Raw genomic sequence first — 20,369 nt, 5'->3', positions numbered from 1 at the left:
TCAGCTCCCACTGGAACCGAGATCCGTCGATTCCGAATATCCATAAATGGAGTATTTAATTCACTTAAATACTTGATCCGTTCACGTACTATTTGTGTGACCCTACGGGTTCAGTCAAGAGTAAGCTGTGGATTAATTTCCACTTGAACTGAAGCGGCCTCTAGCTAGGCATACAGTTCACTTGATCTCACTGAATTATTAACTTGCATAATTTATTAATACTGAACCGCATTTATTAGACTTAGCATTGAATTCATACTTGGACCAAGGGCATTATTTCCTTCATGTACAAGTAACACCCATCATAGAAAGTCAAGTAACACCAGTCTATACAAGGGACATCTTACATGAAATTGAAGAAACTACAATAACTAAAAGTAACACCAAGATATAAAATCAAATGCTCTGTAACACCGGTCTATACTATGAACCTCTAACACAAAATTGAAAAACCTAGAATAAAACAAGAAAAGTAACAACGAGTACAATGTATAAGTAACACGAGCATGGAAAGTCCAATAATATCAGTCTATACAAGGAACCTCTAACATGAAATTGAATAAGTTGCAATAAGACAAGAAAAGTTACAACATATACAATGTATAAGTAACACCATCATAAAAAGTCAAGTAACACCAGTCGGAAACTCGGAACCTCTAACATGAAACTGCAATAAGACAAGAAAGGTAACAACGAATACAATATATAAGTAACACCGATAGAGAAAGTCAAGTAACATCAGTATATACAGGAACCTCTAACATGAAATTGCAATAAAACGAGAAAAGTAACATCGAATACAATGTATAACTAACACCAGCATAGATAGTCAAGGAACATCACTCTATACAAGGAACCTCTAACATGAAACTGCAACAAAACAAAAAAAAGTAACAGCGAATAAAATGTATAAGTAACATCATCATAGAAAGTCAAGTAACATCAGTCTACAACCTTATCCATAGTAGCTACGAGCGCACGTCACACCATTAAGTTGATGGTGTGGCTGATCACACAGAAGACGCGCTGAAAGATAATAGGAACTAGTTTACATCAATAAACCCCACTTCTCGGTTTCCGTAGAAGAAGCGTATAAACCAAAACCCGCAATTCAGACACCATTGTAGTAGAATGAAGGAGGAAGGGGCTTTTTATACTACCTCAGTTCCTTAATATTCTTTACGCTTACTATTTGCACGAGCTCCATGCAATATTTAACCACTTATATATACAATTCAATATGTGAAAAAATATATAAAAAGTTGATATTCTAAAAATACATAATGAGATTAATCTAACAAGATCTTAAATGATAAGTTTTGATGTATATAACAGTGAGAATTTACGGTCAAAGCTTTTTTAATTTGGTCACATATTTCAAGGCGTAAAGAACTTTCAGGAACGGAGTCGGTATAAGAGAGATAGTTGGGCTTAAACCTTAAAATTTTCAACTTCAAAGTGGAAAATGAAAGAGAAAGACGAAAAAGAAAAAAAAAGGTAACGTGGCTTTTTAAAAATGGTTAAAAAAAACCAGAATGCCAAAGCACGTCTTTACAGCTTCGACAGTGTGAGACTCTCGAGAGCACACACCAACAAAAGCAGCTCCCTCTTTCTCCTTCTTCTGAGAGAGAAAATTCCACCTTCACCTTCAACAACAAACACAAAAATGGTGTTGTACATGAACGCCTTGTTGTACGGCGTTGGAGGAATAGTAGTTGCAGGTATGGCGTTGCTGGTTGCGTTTCAGGAGCGACTCGTCTACGTCCCGGTCTTACCTGGTCTCACCAAGTCGTACCCTATTACTCCTGCTCGTTTGCGTCTCCTTTATGAAGATGTATGGCTCAGATCGGAAGATGGTGTTAAGCTCCATGCCTGGTTCATCCAGCGAATTCCCGACTGCCGAGGTTTTTTTTCTTTCTTTTTCTTAGTTTGTTATCTCTCTCTCCTCCTTACTGTAATTTGCGTAATTGATGTGAAATTTGAATAATTCTTAGGGTTTAGGGTTTTGATTTTGTTGGTTGTGAGACGGGAATTGCTAATTTTTGATAATTTTTTCGACTAGATTTGATGCCATCTGGGAATTTGGTGGAATTGTTGATGATATTGTGATTACCAGTTATCACAAGTTGACGTTTCTGAGGTCTGATTTTTGTAATATAGTAGGGATTTTGTAGTTGATCGGGTTTTTTTTATGTGATTAATGCTGGTAAAATTGGTTGGGTTTCCCTGCTGAAGTTATTTGATATTGTGATTACCAGCTATCACAAGTTCACGTTTCTGAGGTCTGATTTTAGTAATATAGTAGGGAATTTTGTAGTTGATCAGGTTTTGTTAGTTGATTAATGCTGGTAAAATTGGTTGGGTTTCCCTGCTAAAATTATGCTCTTACTTCACTAGTTTTGCTAAATAAGGTTATTCTTGCTTGTTCGATTGCACGGTGTATAGGTTCATCTGTTATTTACTGGCTGTATGTGTTAGATGTGATTCTGGTATTATGTTATGGATGGAAACCGCCTTTGCAAAAGAACAGGATGGGTAAGATGTAGTGTGGAATTGAAGATGTTTATATGTATGATAACTTCATCTGGTTATCTAATAAGATACTCCCTCCGTCTCGGAATACTCGATCCGGTTTGACCGGCACAGAGTTTAAGGGACTTGAATTGACTTATTTCATTTAATAGGTAGTAGTTGATAGTGGGGCATTATTTTAATGTAGTTAGTGGGAAATGTGTAAAGGGGTGGGGTTGGGGGAGAGTAGGGGTTGAATTTTTAATTATTTTTTGTATGGAGTAGGGGGTAGGTGGGTTAATAGGGGTGGAGTGAGAAATAATATAATATTGTTAGAATATTTCCATTTTTAGAAACAGGTCAAGTATTAAGGGACGGCCCGATAAGGAAAACAGGTCAAGTATTCCGGGACGGAGGGAGTAGTAATGAATGTACTCACTATAGGATCAATTACTTGGTCCCTTGTTTCCGAAATCTTGAGCTCTATGTAGAGTACAAAGTACAAACCCATACTTAAATAAATGCCGTTTTTTCTATTATCCTAAAACCCAAACAAGATATCTGCAATGTAAAACCAAAATCAGTAGTGAAAATCAGGAGAAAGTTTAAGTTTCCCTGCTACACTGAGTGTAATCCGTAGTGAAAAGAATGAGAGTTGCTGCGGTATGAAGATACCCCTAGGTCAGCGTGACGTAGTTTATCTATGTGGATGTCTCAGTCGAGATTTAGATGACCGTTCTACTCTCACATGAGGAATGTTTTTTAGTTTCTTCAGGCTCAAGTCAATGGGTACCTTAGAAGCTCAAATTGGCTATGACTCACAGCTAAGAAGATTGTTGTCCACCTCAAAGATCCAACCATATAGTGCCAACGGAATGCACCCGTCATTTATTGAGATCATCCTACCTTGGTGGGCTGTAAAGTGTTCCTTAACCATTGGGCTTCCTTAAGAATTCAGTGAAGGAGATACTGCCAGCAAAATTCTTTTCCTCCGAAAGTAGGAAGGTCACTAACTGAGCTGAGCCTGATTGGTAGGATAGAGCTCAAGAACCCAACGTCCATGTGCCAAGTGCCGCTAGCTGAAATCTGATTGGCTAGCCAATCATTGTTTTAGCATCTAGGGTTTTGGAGAGCCTCATTTCCTAGACTGCCTAGTATGAATATTTAATTATGCCACCAACTCGATTCTTACATAGATCTCATCAGAGTCCAAATGTCAAATCATCAGGAGTTTTTCCATGTTTTGACTAGTATCTTTAATTACCCGAAGTTTGCTGCACTTTGGAAGACTGTTTAACAACTGAATGAATATTATTAGAGGAAAAAAGGTCCTATTGGTCTGGTTTGTCTGAGAAGTCAGCAATGTGACTAACAAGAGTTATGAAATAGAGAAATGGAGAGAGCTGTAACATTCAAGATCATTCTGATGATGAATCAAGCTAAAAGTGTTGAGATCCCGAACCTTGTTTTGCTGAGACAATTGATTTGGCTTGAGTTGATGCTTATTTGGTTTGAAGAAATGTTGGAAACTTCTGCGGAATCGTTTCACCTCTTTTTTCATTGTGATGTGAGAGAAGTTGTTGCTTGTTGGAGTATTTTTTGTGGAAACAGTCTGTTTAATTTATTTATCTGGTATACAGATGGACTGATGGAGCTTTTGACTATTTCTTCTCCTTTTTTTTTTTTTTTTTTTTTTTTTTTTTTATAAATATCAAGTTTTTGTTGCTCTTTTTCCTGGTAAAGTGAAACCCATTTGGCCAACGGTTACGCACAATAGCTTGATTTTCATATGAATTGAGCTGGTATATCTTGCACATCATCTGTTTTATTCAAAGAAGAGATTAATCTACCTTTTGGGAAGGTCATGCAAAACGGATTCAACCAAATTATCTCTCCGTCCTCCTAAAATTTTATATCATGAATTGCTACTATTCTCTATAAAAGGGAATATATTATACTATAATGGGGATGCATAGTAGCTTAGAGAAGTCTCTGTTAGAACAACCCCTTGCTGGCTTTTTTTTCCATGCCAATGTTTCATTTGATGAAAAGAACTGTATGTGTTAGTTCAATTTCTCTGCAGGATTAAGTAAGCTAAATCTGTAGAAGGTTCAGTTCTACCATATTTTATCAAGGATATCTGTTCAACCCCTAGCTTATAGAGTCTCTGTTAGAACAACCCCTTGCTGGATTCCCCCCCCCCCCCCCCCCCCCCCGCCCATGCTAATGTTTCCTTTGACGAAAAGAACTGTATGTGTTAGTTTAATTTTTCTGCAAGATTAAGTAATCTAAATCTGTAGCAGATTCAGTATTCTACCAGATTTTATGAAGGGCATCATTAACGCCTCAACCCCTCTGGCTCCCCTGCCGTTTTCTGATGTAAATGCCTCCTCTATCATTAAGTTCTTGAGTATAAAGTCACATTTTTTTCTCGCTTTTGCTATTCTCATACTTTTTTTTTTCATCTGCTAGGTGTTTACTGTGATTTTGAAAGAAGTAATTGACCTTTGCTACTGATTTTCAGGTCCGACTATTCTGTTTTTTCAAGAAAATGCTGGAAGTATCCTTCAATTTTTGCCTCATTCAATCACTTTCATGTACCGGACTTGGAACTTCACTTTGCGGCTTGTATCTCTTTGATTATGTTGTTATTGTTTGAAGACCTTAACTTTCTTTTGCTTAGATATTGCTCATCGCCTTGAAATGGTTCGGATTATGATACAGAAGTTGCAGTGCAATGTTTTTATGCTTTCTTACAGAGGGTATGTTTCTTTGGCTGCTAAGGGATTCTCTTATCCCTATTATATGTAGTGTGTGCTAAATATACGTACATAGTAGCTAAAGAATGTGATGTTTGTATCTTCATTTCTAGTTATGGTGCAAGTGATGGCTCTCCTTCTCAGCATGGAATCACTAAGGACGCTCAGGTTTGGTTCTTCACCTGGTAGTTTGCCCTGCTTTGAGTCTAAGTTATTGTACTAAATGTGTTCCTTGATGAAATCTCTTATTTTTTTTCAGGCTGCATTGGATCATCTGATGCAGAGGACTGATATAGACACATCTCAGATAATTGTGTTTGGGAGGTCTTTGGGTGGTGCAGTTGGAGCTGTTCTCGCGAAGAACAATCCTGACAAGGTATATTGTTCTTTTGGTTCTTTCTAAAATTTTATTTTAATTTGTTTTGTTATTGCGGGACTGCTGTCAATGGAGCTTAGGTGATGTTTATAAGCCTATTAGATTTGGACTCATTAATTAGGTTTTCTATCTGACTTTTAACACTGAAAATTCTGTCTGTTTGGTACACATAGGAAATTCGTGGTAATTTGCACTTCTTGGGGATTTAATTCTCGTATACATTTCCTGACCTTAACATGTTTAGTGGGCATTAGGGAAGAAGCACACTTGTTTGGTTCATATAAAAAATTTACTAGAAGTGAAAATTCCTAGGAAGCAGAAGAATGTGGAATTGTTTGGTTGGCAAAAATACGGGAAGTTGCATTTCATAGGAAGTATTCCCATTAAGTGAAACTTCTCATGCTAACCAACCAACATTTTTCATTTCATAGGAAATGAAATTATATTGGAAAAAAACACTGGGGGAATTGTTACTTCCCTTTTTCAAATAAACAACCACTATTCATGTTTTGATTACAGGAAGTCACTTAACCAGGGAGAGTAAGGGGTGGGATAAACCTCTTTTCTTGTTTTGTGAGAGTTTCTATTCCCTAAGAAGTCCCTCTCCCACATTCTTTCAAATTGGAGTCAACCAAACATAGAGCTAAATGATCATTTTTGAGGAAGTTTTAAAATGTGCAACTTTTTTTCAATCAAACAAGCACTTTCCCTTACATCCTCTCTTATTTTCATTTGTTTCTTTGATTAATCATTTATCAAAACATTCTCATCTTTGATTTTTTTTTTTCCTGGGAAGGCCTTTATGTTCTTGAATTTTAATTTTGGCTTAGAAGTTGTCAGTAGTCACTGAGTTGAATTTACTTAGCTTTTACCACGTTCTTGGCAAATTTGCATTTTCTTTTGATCAAGACGGTGTAATTTGATTTCACTTACAAATCCTTCTATGGTCAAGTAATTAAGTTTCTACTCTGCACCGTGGACCTTTATTCACTGAGTAAAAAATAAAAGTTCTTCATGAAGTCTACTATTCGTATAGAATTAGGGTATGTTTGTTTCAATTTGCTTTTTATTTTGACTTATTTCAGCAAAAATAAATTAAGATAAGTTTAAGACAAATTAATACAAGCTCAGATAAATTAATCAAGTTCAGTTCAGCAAAAATAAGTTTTCTCAGATACGAAAGTCTTTTTCAGCAAAAATGAGCTTCAGTCATATTGCTGATAATGAGTAATTTGACTTGCTTTTTTTTTAGTTGTGTTTTTTTTGACAGCTAAAACATAAAACACTAAGACCCCTCCTCTCTTGCTGGGCAAGATTGTGGGCTTTAGCAACCGACTACCTGCTAACTTTCATCCAAACAAAGTAGTTTAACTTCTTGGCTTCTTTTTTAATTTCTTCGACTACAGTAGCAATGTTGGCAGAAGCTGCCATTCTTGATGGCATCTACTGCTTGCTCACAACCACGTGTCGGAAGATATTACCAGCCATCTTGACACCCTCTAAAATTGCATAAACATTCAGCTTGTAGTGCATCGTGGGCAAATATCCTCTTGGCTCCAGAACAAATGATTGTTTGGTTTGCGTCTTCCGCCCAAGCTGTGGCTGCTTCCCACTCTTTCTGCTTCACGTTTTTTCTTCTTTTCCAAGCCGTGTCCACCAGATAGACCAGCAAACACCTTTTCATGCTTTGCCATTTTTCTTGGTAGGTCTAATCTTGGCACTATTATTTCTTAGGCTGATTTTTAGTACTCCCTTCATCCCAGAAAGGTGTGTACAACTTTACAATTACATATCACACAGTTTTAGTTGATGAGTGGTTGTTTGGTTACGAATTGTTATTTTATTGAAAAAATAGATGTGGTAGGATTTAGCGAGTTACTTTTTTAATTGAATGATAGAGGGTGTGGGGACTAAAACTTTTTAGTAGAGGGAAGAGAGAGATTAAAATATTGTCGGGGTCATTCCTAAAACAAAAGTGAAAACTTTATTCTGAGACAAATGAAAAAGGAACGTGTAAACTGTATTTTGGAACGAAGGGAGTGTATGTATATCCTAACCTGATGGCTAGAGTGCTTTCTTCACAAATAATTTAGTGGTTTCCAACGGAGAAAGTGAGTTTTTGTGTAGATATGTGATGTTTGCTATTGTTTGGTACGTTTTCTGCAGTCTCTGGGCTGTCTTCCCTAATCAAACATGAGCTCTATGAGATTCGACTAGTTAGTAGTCAGCTCTACGGCATGGACTTCTGGAATCTATCTATTTTCTAATCTATCTATTTTCTTAAAAAATTTCTATAGCATCATGCTTACTACTATGCAGTTAAAAGTTGAGTTTTCAGTCTAAGTATTCCCCACGTGCAATATGACAAACTGTTTACAAAGCTGGCAAGTGTTTGTTTCAGCATATTTCTGATAAACAATTTCCCAGTGTGGTTGAAGCTGTTCTCTCTATTGGTCTAGAGTGGTTAGGAATGACTTTGCATACATCTTGACTTCTCCATACCTTTACAATGGAGGAACCCGGTATATTTGCTGCTGTAAGCCTATATGTTTTTAGGGCATTGTTTTCGTAAATAAGTTTCAGGAAAAATCAGACAACAGACAGTAACTTCCAATTAAGAGCTACCCAAGTTCAATTCACAATTAAAATAGATTAGAGTCGGTACATGTAAGGGTAGATAAGTTCAGATTGGTTGAAACAAGGTCTAATAAGTTCAGATAAGGGGAAAGCTTGACTCTGCTTCACCATGCTGCCTTAGACTCAAAAGGCTGACTGCTGCATCATTTATTTACTCCAATTTATTTATTCCAGGTTTCTGCCTTGCTTTTGGAGAATACATTCACATCCATTTTGGACATGGCTGGAGTTTTACTGCCTTTCTTGAAGTGGTTTATTGGCAGAAGCACCGGGAACGGTTTTAAGATTCTGAACTGTGTAGTCCGTTCTCCTTGGAGTACAATTGATATTATTGGTCAGGTAAAGCTATGTGTGCCAGACTTGTGTTTATATGCCCCTTTCCTTCATAAAAGATTATTTTGCCGTAGTTTTCGTGCTGGTTGACTCATTTCTAGAAAATATGCTGGTATATGCGTATATATGCTAAATGAATTTATCCTTGGTTCTGCCCAGGTATATGTGTAGCCTGTATATTATGGTTGTCTATGCTTTTATCCAATAAAATCACATTAATTTTGGGATTATGTTTAAGTGCATATCAGGATTTTGATGTTTTTGTTGCTCTTTGAGATAATTTATCTTGCTGGAAAAATAAATATCGACAATCCTAACTTTTGGTCATCGAACGTCAATCAACTCAGGAGATATTTCCGAGGCCATATTTTCAAAATTATTCTTAGTGCTACACTTCCTCATTTTTATTTAGTTGCAACACTTACCTCTTACGGAATTATCATATTACTTGCAACCAAGTAAGTTTCCACGCGTGCCATTACAAATACTGTGAGCAAGTGGGTCATTTATATTTCCCTTTCTTTGTACTTTATTGTCTTTATCAAGTACTCAGTACCATAACTAGATAAAACAGAGGAATTATGACTTCTCAAAATTGTCCCTTGTGATGCCTACTATGCTAATCCCTGCGCGATTGGGATTATTTCAAAAATGTAGCACCTAAAGTTGAGATTTTATAGAGTTAATCCAAACTTGAGATTAATCTGAAAGGATATAAAGAAGTTCGGATTAAACATGTTACTGTTTCCTTTTCTTTTCTATCCATCCTCATCTATTCTATAATTACTCTTCTTTGAGATTACTTCTATACCGTAAAGTAATTCCTTACATTCCATGGCCTGATCCTTACGAAATGTTGTGTACTATACTACTATGTACTGATTTGTGCTCCTGGTTTGTCTCTTTATTTGACATTAAAGCTTAAATCCCTTTCCAGGTAATTTCCCTCTTAATATTGTTTTGTATGCATTGTTTATGTTAAGTTGAATCTCATTTTTGCTCGCCATTTTTCCCCTTTTCTTTTATTCGTTTATCCCCCAATTTCTTTATACATTTTTTTTAGCAAAACTATATTATTCTTCTATATTGTTCTGCAGGTCAAACAGCCTATCCTTTTCATCTCTGGATTGCAAGATGAGATGGTTCCTCCAACCCATATGAAAATGTTGTACGCCAAAGCAGCTGCGCGTAATAGACGTTGCTATTTTGTGGAATTCCCTACTGGCATGCATATGGATACATGGCTTACTGGTGGAGATCGCTATTGGAGAACAGTCAATGAATTTATGGAAGAACATGTATCTGTAAATATGCACGACGAGTCTAACTCCAGTAGCACTGGTAATCTATAACTCATTCTCTGCATGCTTATAAAATACATGCTTTCTCTGTTTCCGTTAAAAATAAAAATTGCACCATTTTGAGTTTTGCGCTTGCCAATGCCAACTTTAACCACTAATATCTTCAATTATATTTTAGTAAAAGATAATAAGTTGATATTTCAAAAGTATATGGAGACAAATCTAACAAGATCCCACATGACCATATTTTTTTCCTTGTGTATAAATCACAAAAGATGCTCAAAGGAGAGTGTGTGTATAATGCAAAGTTCAAAGGGTGCGATTATACAAAAGAAACAGAGCAAGTACGGAGTATGTTTTTCTGATGTGCTCAGGCCATGAAACCAACTAAAGCCATTTCCCCCCTTGCGAGTTGTGAAGTTTATTTCTTATGGAAATATCTGTGGTGAATAATCTTGAGTGGTATTTATGTGAACATTTATCAATCCAATATCAAGCAAATTCTATGGTACCTAAACAAGTAAATACGAGTACTATGAATACTATCTTTCAGAGTTAGTCATTGTGTTGCGTATATGTTACTAAGAAGGGGCAATTGAAAATAGTTAATAATCTAGTGTAAGAATTGACTCACCGGCCCATTTCACAACTGTGTTTCTTTTAAAAATAACTCTCTATTTAAGCTTTCCTAATCTGTAATTCCTGTAGCGAGGGTTAGCCTTAGCTGTGTCTCCTTGGCTTCTGACCTTCTGTCGATTTGTCATAATATCATAGACTTGTTCATCACTTGCTTTGTTGCTTGAGCTTTCCATTTTGTTTGGAATGTTCAATAATTAGATAAACGACAATTATTATTCAATTTGTTCCTCCCAACGATCCACTCACATTGTTTTCCCCGTTCTTCCCATTCTGTTTCATTCTCCTCTTTGCACTCTGCTGCTTGTTTATTTGATTGGGAAAAGTTCTTAATTTCTGAATTCAAGTTATTGCATTTGCTTTAGTTTATCCGAAAATGTGAAATACGGGTTTCATATTCACTATCAACAACTTGCCATCTTTGTGACCCTTAGTTGCCTAGTAGGTCCTTATCTTATCTGTTCTTTTTTCCGCTTAAAATGTCTATTTACTTTATACTTCCACTTACCATTAGTACACTTTTCTTACAGATTCTCATGCTAGTTAACCAATGGCTGTTAGAAGATGTTGAAAGACAAATCTGCCCTGAGACATGGTTGAATATTTTTTTTGTACCTGTTGTTGCAACGTGTAAAAGCCACCCGCAAAGAGCTGTTTTTCTGGCCAAGAATCTAATTGGTGGCTATGCGTTCTTGCTGTGTCGAACTAGCAAGAACTGAACAGTACAATGTACTTTGCTGATGAATTTTGGTGAGCGAAGTTATTAGCCTGTGTTCACCATGCAGTAGATAGTGAGTAGCAACTAGCAAGGAGAGAGGCAAAACATACAGTGTATAGTTTTTGCTCCGAAAATAGCACAACACATTTTTCTATTGTTTTTGATTCTTTTGCTAAATCATTTGTGGATTGGGATTTTAGTATCAGGCTCAAATGTTGATTCAGCCTGTAAGAATCTAACCCCGGCGAGAGTTGAATGCTGAATTGTTGTAGTCACTCATTATGTTCTTGTTTTGTTTTGTTTTGGTGTTACCACCCAGTTCACCCTTAGGACTAATCCGAATTCGGGGCAAGTTCTGCGTGGATAGGTTCTAGGCCCCTCCAGTAGATCAAAGTTCTTGTTTTGTTTTGGTTTGATAGTTATTTGGATTCCTGAAGTAGTTTCACCAGATTGTGTATGGTGTGGTGTTTGAAACTTTGGATATTTGAGGCTTCTGCTCGTTGTCATTGCAAGTTATATAGTTCTTGCTTCTTAGCAATGAACCAGTAGATCAATCTGTGACTAATTGGTTCAGACAGGAATGGTGGGTAATACTAACCTTTCCAATGAGGAGGCAAATCTTCTTCTATATTTTCATCTTCTTTCTTGATTTACCTTGGTTTGAGGGTCAGGACTTAGGGTTTTCAGAGCAAATCTGTACTTCTACTTAGGGGTGACAATTCAGTTTGAATGTGATCCGAATCTGACGAAAAAATCCGATCCGAATTTGAAAAAATGAAAATCTGATCCGAACCCCCGTATGAGGTGGAGCTTCAGTAAAATTCTCATATCCAACCCGAATCCGATTAATACTTCCACCTCACCATAAAATATACACTGTATTAAGTATTAATATTACATTATAATGTGTTAAATTTATTTTTATTTTTATTTTAATTACTAAAATGATATGAACCCTATTCAAACCGATCCGAGGAAAAATAATCCGATAAAAATCTGATAATATAATTCGAGTCGAACTTTAAAAAATTCGAGTCCGAGTAGTGGTGGGCCGGATATGAAGTTCATATAATTTGACCAGATCCGACGTATTGTCATCACTACGTATACCGATGAGTGAGGGCCATGTGGTTGGACTTTTGATCAACTTGGAGATGACATTAATTAATTGAAGGTTTTGTGGTTTGGGTGATGCATTATGAATATAACACTGATGAGACTATTCTTTCATGTGAGAGGAAAACATAGGCTAATTATTGATGCAGAAGTGCAGAAAACTTGACTTGTATCATCATAAATCAAGAACTTTTAGTTGTTGTATGAGGTTGGATCAAAATGTCCTTACCAAATGTTTTATACATCATATTTGCGGAATTTTCTCCCCGTCTTTAATTAATTAGGTCTTATACTTGTGTTAAGAAAATAAAAATATTTTATTCACGTTATTTTCAAAGAATACTTTTTGGAAGCATAATTTATACGGAGTAAATGAAACATAGTAAACTCATGGGATTAGGGTCCCACCAATGATGAAAGGAATGGCTTAAATTTGTTTGACTATACCTAATTTCAACATTTAAAGATTTTAATATGGAGTTTCTTAGGGGATTCATACTTTGATATTGGTAAGAACTTTATAAATGGTCAAAATAAAATATCTTAAATTGTATATGTAATGAAACATTGTTGAATATTTTCTTAAATATAATATGAAGTATTTTCTATTTTTCTTTGATTGATGCTTAGAAATATCAAGGAGAGAAGTTATAACAAGAACCTTATGTATAATTTTTATTTTTCTTTTATACAATTCATAAACTACGATAAAATATTACCGTAGAATAAAAAGGAGGTGGCATATGAAATCGTAAGAATTTTTCTAGCACATAAATGAGAGTGAAAAAAATATAAGAATTTGGTCAAATAATAAATCATAAATGGGCCTCCACAAGTCAATTATGAAGAAAGTCTTCCCAAAAAGGAAGAAGTGGTTGTTATTCACAAGCATTTTTTTGACAACTGATATTTAATTTTTAAAGTTTAAACCCAAATTCTTAAAAAAAATCCCAAATTTCACAATCGAACAATCTTAAAGTTTTCTACTTCATACTTAAAACACATAGAACCACACTGACTAATATTTGCATTACAAACACCTACTCAGTAACTCTCGATAACTAATACTCCGTAATATTCTTATAATTCGTACCCTATAAATAAAACTACAACTTGTTATCCACGTCGAAACGACTCAAATCGTTATTCTTGATTTTTAATCTTTCTCCTTCTTAAACTCAAATTCTTAACCCTATTTTTACTTTCAAAATTTTTTAATCCAACAAATTTAAAATTTTTTAATCTTTCTCCTTCAGTACTTCATACGGTAAAATACAACGACTAGTTGACATCCACGTCGAAAAATCGTAATTCTAAACATAATACATCACTCAAACCATTATTCTTGATGTTTAATCTCTCTCCTTTTTAAACCCAAATTCTTAATTTTGTTTTTACTTTCAAAATTTCTGAATCCAACAATTTTAAAGTTTTCTACCAATTGGTAGAAGATACACCCAGTTGCATGTATCTGTACGTGCAATCGGATCATTTTGTATTTTTAACCCTTCAAAAAGTCCTTTTTTTTTGTTGTTTAAAAACACATATTTGTCGACTAAAAACACAATTTACAGATCAAAAAACAATCATTAAAATAATAACTTTTCTGGAAAAAAAAATGTGCTTTTAAACTGTAAAATGTGCTTTTAAATTGAAAACGTATGATTTAGACCGTAAAAATGTATTTTTACATCGATTACAGGTAAAATTACATACAACCAACCGGGTACACCTTATAATTTGCGACTCAAAACCATTATTCTTGCTTTTCTGTCTTTCGTATTTTTCATATTTTTTTCATATTTTTTTTTTTTGCTTCAGGTAGCTCGCTGCTGTTGCTTCTTCCTTCCTCCCCCCTTTAAATTTTAAAAAACAATCATTAAAATAACAACTTTTCTGGAAAAAATAATATGTGCTTTTAAACGGTAAAAATATGCTTTAAAATTGTAAAAAAGTGCTTTTAAATTGAAAACGTATAATTTTAAACCGTAAAAATATACTTTAACCCCAATTAGTAGTAAAGCTACATACAACCGGGTACACCTAATTTGACCTCAAAACCATTATTCTTGCTTTTCTATCTTTCATTTTTTCAATTTTTTTTTCCAATTTTTTTCTGCTTCAGGTAGCTCGCTGCTGTTGCTTCTTCCTTCCTCCCCCCTTTAAATTAAAAAAAAACTGATTGTTTATTTTTCTGGTCTTTCTCTGTTAGTAAAATTCCTCAGCACACACTCTCTGACCTCTCTCTCTCCTCTCCTCTCCGCTAACCTCGAGATTTCAAGGTCGAAGAACAATAATGGACGGGAATGCACAGTATAATCCGCGAACCGTTGAAGAAGTTTTCAGAGATTTCAAGGGTCGAAGAGCTGGCATGATCAAAGCTCTCACTTCCGGTATAATTTCATTCCGATTTTAATTATTTTATTAATTTTTTTTTTGCCCAAAGTAATTTTTAGGGTTTTGCGATTTTAAGCTTGTATTATTAACCGTCAATTTTCGCCTTTTTTTTTTATTTTTTTATTGCAGATGTTGATGAATTTTACCAGCAATGTGACCCAGGTTAGGGTTTTTGTGTTTTCTATTGGGATTATTGGTTGAATGTCTGCTTAATTTTTGATATTTCTGGGAGTTTATTTTAGTGTGCGCTGTTTTTTTATTTTATTTTTTGAATATTGATTTGTGTGTAGATTTAGCATAAATTGTTTGCTAAATTGATTTTTTTGGGGCTTTTTGGCGCCGGAATCTTTTTTTTTTTTTTTTTTTGCTTTATACGTTTTGGAATACTGTTTCATTATACTTCCTCCGTCCCGGAATAGTCGACCCGGTTTGACCGGCACAGAGTTTAAGGGACTTGAATTGACTTATTTAATTTAATAGGTAGTAGTTGATAGTGGGGTATTATTTTAATGTAGTTAGTGGGAGGTGGGTTAAGAGGTGGGGTTGGGGGAGAGTAGGGGTTGAATTTTTAATTATTTTTTGTATGGAATAGGGGGTAGGTGGGTTAATAGGGATGGAGTGAGAAATAATATAATATTGTTAGAATATTTCCATTTTTAGAAACAGGTCAAGTATTAAGGGACGGCCCGATAAGGAAAACAGGTCAAGTATTCCGGGACGGAGGGAGTAATTGTCTTAGTGTAAATATTTTCCGTATAAAACTTGCTGTATTTGTCCTAGTAAACTGTGACGCGTACTCTATTGTATATACTTTGGCCTGAGTTTTTCCGAATCTTTTTCGAAATTTTATCAGTGGAATTTTTTTTGGAGCTCTTGAATGATATGTCTTTCATATGTGTAGAAGCTTTTACAAGCTGTTTTTGGAGCTCTTGATTGATAAGTCTTTCATACTCCCTCCGTCCCTTAATACTCGCACCGTTTTGACTGGACACGTTTGCCAATGCACAACTTTGACCACCAATATCTTTAATTACATATTATAAAAACTTATAAAATATTAATATTTTGAAAATATATATTGAGATGAAGCCAAAAATATATTATATGCTAACATTTGTTTTCATATACTATAAATAAAATAGGGTCAAAGCGAATTATGTGAATAGTACAAAAAGTCAAAACGGTGCGAGTATTAAGGGACAGAGGGAGTATGTATTTATTCCCATTTCTGCATATTTGAGTCTTATAGATGCTAGTAATGGCTATGTTGTCAAGCTTTTATCAAGTACTGTGTGTCTGTGTTAATGTATTCCGTGTCAAAGGTTGTGAATCCTGATGAACGAGTTCTAATTTTATGTTGTTCAGTTTAAATGTGGTGGATAAAATTTTAATTTTTTTGTATCTGGTATCAAGTATTGATGTTTATTTCTACATCTGTGCTTGGGAAAATAAATCTTTCCTGTTGTTTTTTGCCTGGAATCCAAGTATTGGTAGACGCCCCCTTCTTTTTCTTCTACGTAGCATCAATTGTATTGTTTTATTAGCTGTTAAGGTAGGTTTTCAGCAAGTTCTTTGTTTGGCTTGTTAACTGGGTGCATTTTGCAGAGAAGGAGAACCTTTGTCTGTATGGATTTCCAAATGCGCAGTGGGAAGTGAACTTACCGGCAGAAGAGGTGCCTCCAGAGCTCCCTGAGCCTGCTTTGGGTATTAATTTCGCGAGAGATGGAATGCAATCGAAGGATTGGCTGTCACTTGTTGCTGTTCATAGTGATGCTTGGTTACTTTCTGTTGCCTTCTACTTTGGAGCCAGATTTGGATTTGAGAAACCTGAAAGGTATATAATTTTTACCTTTCTGCTTATCTATGTGTTTTTGAAATTTATTGTTATACCTGATTTGTAATCTGGAAAGATCTCATGGTAAATCACACCAGTTGTTTCAATGAATTATATACACTGAAAACTCTGCCTGGCTAGATTTCTAGTCTCCTGTTTTTTATGTTACAACTGAAGCTTGTTTTACCGTTATGAGATCTGTTTCTATTTTATTATTCTATAAAATCAACCTTGGTTTATGAAGAAGAGAGCAGAGGGAGTACAGGTGGTCTTTTTGTGTATCGTGAGCTGTTGGTGTGGAAAGTTTTCTTGGGCGAGGATTGTTCCTTCATCTACTCCTTTGCCTTTTCGTTTCACGATCTTTTTTCATCTGTCTGAAAAGTTGATCATATTGGGATATTATGGGCAGATTAATTGTTAAATATCTTTTTTTTGGTCAGATTGTTAATGTTTTTGTGATTATTACTGCTGTTGTAATTGATTCTGTTACTTTTATTATAGTTTCGATAATAATTACTATTTATTAATTAAAATTTATTTTACCATCTTCGATGCAGGAAACGTCTGTTTAGTATGATCAATGACCTGCCTACAATATTTGAGGTTGTGAGTGGAAATGCAAAGAAGCAATCATCAAATTCAAAAGAAAAGACATCAGTTTCAAACAACAGCAGCACCAAACCCAAATCAAACTCAAAATCTGTAAGTGATGACTTCAGTTCTTTGCAAACTGTGCATGAGTAGTTGCATTCATTACAGAAATTGACGTGTTGCGTTGAGAGTCAGAGATAATTCAGTCATTGTAGGCCGTAGGGTAATGATTTTGTTGGTATGTTTATTTTGGAGCGTTGCATGTGCGATGGGCTAGTAAATAACAGTGGATGACCATTACCTTAAACTTTGTTCTGTGTGAATGATAGTATCATGAATTGTCTTCAGGAGTAGATGGTGACCTTTATCTTGTTTATTTGTGTCATGTGATGTCTAGCTTCAAGCAGCCATTGTATGGTTTGAAGACCACTTTATCTGCTTTATCTAGGATTTAATCTTCTTTTTTCTCAATTGTATGTCGTACTCCTGGTAAGATAAGTACATGAGCAATAAACACATATAAGGTCTTCTTTTTGTATATGAATGTGTTTTTTTTGTCCGTGAGAAGGTTGCATTAGAGGGTGAGCTGATAGAATAAAACATAATCAAAGCTTCTTGCATGGAGTCATGGGCTTTATGGCACTATGCTGAGCTGTGTCCATATGGTTGCTTCTTTATTGACTGTCTCGCACCCCTGGCTAACTTAATAGTCTTAGCTTTTGAGTTGTTCCTGCTGATTATGTATTTTTTAAATAAGAAAACATGGTCCAGAACCTAGGGATTAGCTAATAATCTTCAAACAATAATTGTTTTTATGTCATCCTGCCTTTTCATGTGACTAATATTTTTTCATGTTTTCTTCATCTCGCGTTTTTGGAGGGAGGGACATTACTGTGAAGAACGCTATTTTAGGTTTTGCTTGTACTGTGCTGACCTGCAATCTGTTTTTGGTTATGAGTACTAGTCTAAATTTCATAATTTGAAGTATTTCTGGGGTCTTTGGACTGTTTGCTGAATTTTGTTTTATTCTGGAATAAAGCACTGTGTACATATTTGTTATTCTTGAACTTGGGCCACAGGTTACTGTTGTTTGGTTGTGGACAATGTGCTTGGCTTTTAATGTCTGACATCTTTTCTGAAATAGCAAATTGATCTTCTGATAATATAGTAGGGGCCGTTCTTTTCAGCTTATGTGAAAAAATTAGTTTTGCAAGTAAAATTAGTTTTACTTAGTTGATCATGTGATAAAAGCATTAGTGAATTAGCAATATTCAATTTTGATGTGTAATCCATAAAACAAGTTTCATTAGTAAAATCAGGTTTTAATCATAAATAAATAAAAAACCCAATTCTTACTAATCAGCTTAGTTCAATACAAAATATAGTGAAGTGATAAGCGCGTAACTGATTGCGGTGAATCCTCATGGTGCACTTACGTAGATTTTTCTATTCTGCTGGTAGAAAAGAGAAGTGGAGAATAAAGGTTAGGAGTGCTTGTGAAGGTCATACTTTCTGTGTTAATGTTTCAAGATTTTTGCATGTAGCTTAGCTAGTGGGCTCTCTAAAAGGCTCATCTTGCTTTGTTGTTGGTCATTAATTCAAACAATTTGTGGCTGATATCAATTTATAACTCTGAATCTCTGATTATATTTGCATGACTACACTATGTAGCATTCAATAGTCATGTTTCGAACTGGTGTTGGATAATATTGTTGCAATATACCACTGTAACTAATACTGCATTAGTGTTCTTCTACCCTACCATTTCACAATTAATAACTCCCTCCGCATTTTAAAAAGAGATACACTTTAACCGGCACATAGTTTTAGGAGAGTGAGTTAAGTTTATTAAAATAAGATGAAAGTGGGGTAGTGGGTAAATTATTTATTATAGTTAAAAGATGATATGAGTAAGTGTGTGACCACAAGAAAGAGAGAAATATTAATATATTGGAAGGGGGGACCAAAACATGTCAAAAAGAGAAGTGTATCTCTTTTTAAAATACGGCCATTTAAGGAAAGTGTATCTCTTTTTAAAATACGGAGGGAGTATTGTTTTTCTTTGCAAGTTTCTTCTTGTTTCGTGCTCCCTGTTTTTATTCCTTATTTTCTTACCTTCCCCCTCCTACTCTCCTCCTTTCTATGAGACCGACAAATCTGGGCTTATATAAAACATACACAAAACATTCTTACTAGTTACTCAAATTCATAAACACCGAGGTCTGTCTGAAATGGCTGACAACAGAAACAAGCCTTTGCATATACCAATGTATCCCTGGTTTGCTTTTTGTACCTGTGTACTGAACAGGTTTCCGGGTATAGTTACCATTGAAATTGCTATGAACTTCAAAATGAGAATATTTGTGTTTTTGAACTGGAATGAGAGAATATTTAAAAATTGCAGGCGAAGTATTCTTCGAAAGGGCCACAACCACTAACAAAGGACGAAGAAGATGGTTTTGACGAGGAATTCGAAGAGGAACACGGCGATACACTTTGCGGTGCTTGTGGAGATAACTATGCTTCAGACGAGTTCTGGATTTGCTGCGACATATGTGAGAGATGGTTCCATGGCAAGTGTGTGAAGATAACCCCGGCTAGGGCTGAGCATATCAAGCAGTATAAGTGCCCCTCATGCAGCAGCAACAAAAGATCTAGGCCTTGACTTTCTATTTGTATTCCACTCCATTTGATGAGGATATTTCTGCTAATTGTGTAGGTGGGTAGCTCTTAATTAGTGCTTAATGCATTTATCCTGGTGTTTATTCGTGTGCCTAGAATTATGTTAATTATTATATGAGATAGTTTGCAGATTATGATGTTTATGTTACTTATCAACTGTGCATTTGGGTTTGTAATCTATGTCAGTAGAGAGAGTACTCCTGTTACTAACTATTTCCCAACTATTCTGAAATCAGTTGTTGGTTTTCAGAATGCAATTTATCATTTGCCAAGAGTTGTTTTAATTTGCTTCTTGTTTCTTAATTGTCAGTGTATTTTTTGGTGTTGGAGGTTTCGGATTTGAGCAGGTTGACGACCGAGTTTGTGAAGATGCTAATGTTGTCAATTGAACAATCAAGTGCACATTCCATGCCTTTTAAACAAGCTGTGCCTGTATTGCTGAATAAGCCATACCTAAAGCACAACCACCATTTATAAT

At 35.2% G+C, this 20,369-nt stretch overlaps 2 protein-coding genes across 2 annotated transcripts; both read left to right on the top strand.

The window, feature by feature from the left end:
- Window positions 1-1,534: 1,534 nt before the first annotated feature.
- On the top strand, window positions 1,535-11,716 carry LOC110793992 (alpha/beta hydrolase domain-containing protein WAV2). The gene is made up of 8 exons (XM_021998934.2): window positions 1,535-1,904; window positions 5,036-5,071; window positions 5,195-5,273; window positions 5,384-5,438; window positions 5,530-5,646; window positions 8,458-8,622; window positions 9,714-9,957; window positions 11,084-11,716. The coding sequence occupies exons 1-8, from the start codon at window positions 1,667-1,669 to the stop codon at window positions 11,098-11,100; spliced, it is 951 nt and encodes a 316-aa protein (XP_021854626.1). The 5' UTR covers window positions 1,535-1,666; the 3' UTR covers window positions 11,101-11,716.
- A 2,779-nt stretch (window positions 11,717-14,495) lies between these two features.
- On the top strand, window positions 14,496-20,175 carry LOC110793993 (PHD finger protein ALFIN-LIKE 4). The gene is made up of 5 exons (XM_021998936.2): window positions 14,496-14,780; window positions 14,914-14,946; window positions 16,390-16,618; window positions 17,176-17,320; window positions 19,614-20,175. Exons 1-5 carry the CDS (start codon window positions 14,684-14,686, stop codon window positions 19,872-19,874), a joined length of 765 nt encoding a protein of 254 aa, XP_021854628.1. The 5' UTR covers window positions 14,496-14,683; the 3' UTR covers window positions 19,875-20,175.
- The last annotated feature ends 194 nt before the right edge of the window (window positions 20,176-20,369 follow it).

The sequence above is a fragment of the Spinacia oleracea genome, chromosome 2 (assembly GCF_020520425.1).
Source record: "Spinacia oleracea cultivar Varoflay chromosome 2, BTI_SOV_V1, whole genome shotgun sequence".
In the NCBI taxonomy this organism is placed as follows: domain Eukaryota; kingdom Viridiplantae; phylum Streptophyta; class Magnoliopsida; order Caryophyllales; family Amaranthaceae; genus Spinacia; species Spinacia oleracea.
This window is presented reverse-complemented; position numbering and strand designations above follow the sequence as displayed.

What these genes read in the sequence shown, in the direction of transcription:
- LOC110793992 (XM_021998934.2), top strand. Translation starts at nt 1,667, where the DNA reads ATGGTGTTGTACATGAACGCCTTGTTGTACGGCGTTGGAGGAATAGTA. An exon ending in GCGAATTCCCGACTGCCGAG is followed by an intron (nt 1,905 to 5,035) that starts GTTTTTTTTCTT and finishes ACTGATTTTCAG; the next exon opens with GTCCGACTATTCTGTTTTTT. An exon ending in TTTATGCTTTCTTACAGAGG is followed by an intron (nt 5,274 to 5,383) that starts GTATGTTTCTTT and finishes CTTCATTTCTAG; the next exon opens with TTATGGTGCAAGTGATGGCT.
- LOC110793993 (XM_021998936.2), top strand. Translation starts at nt 14,684, where the DNA reads ATGGACGGGAATGCACAGTATAATCCGCGAACCGTTGAAGAAGTTTTC. An exon ending in GATCAAAGCTCTCACTTCCG is followed by an intron (nt 14,781 to 14,913) that starts GTATAATTTCAT and finishes TTTTTATTGCAG; the next exon opens with ATGTTGATGAATTTTACCAG. An exon ending in CCAAATCAAACTCAAAATCT is followed by an intron (nt 17,321 to 19,613) that starts GTAAGTGATGAC and finishes TAAAAATTGCAG; the next exon opens with GCGAAGTATTCTTCGAAAGG.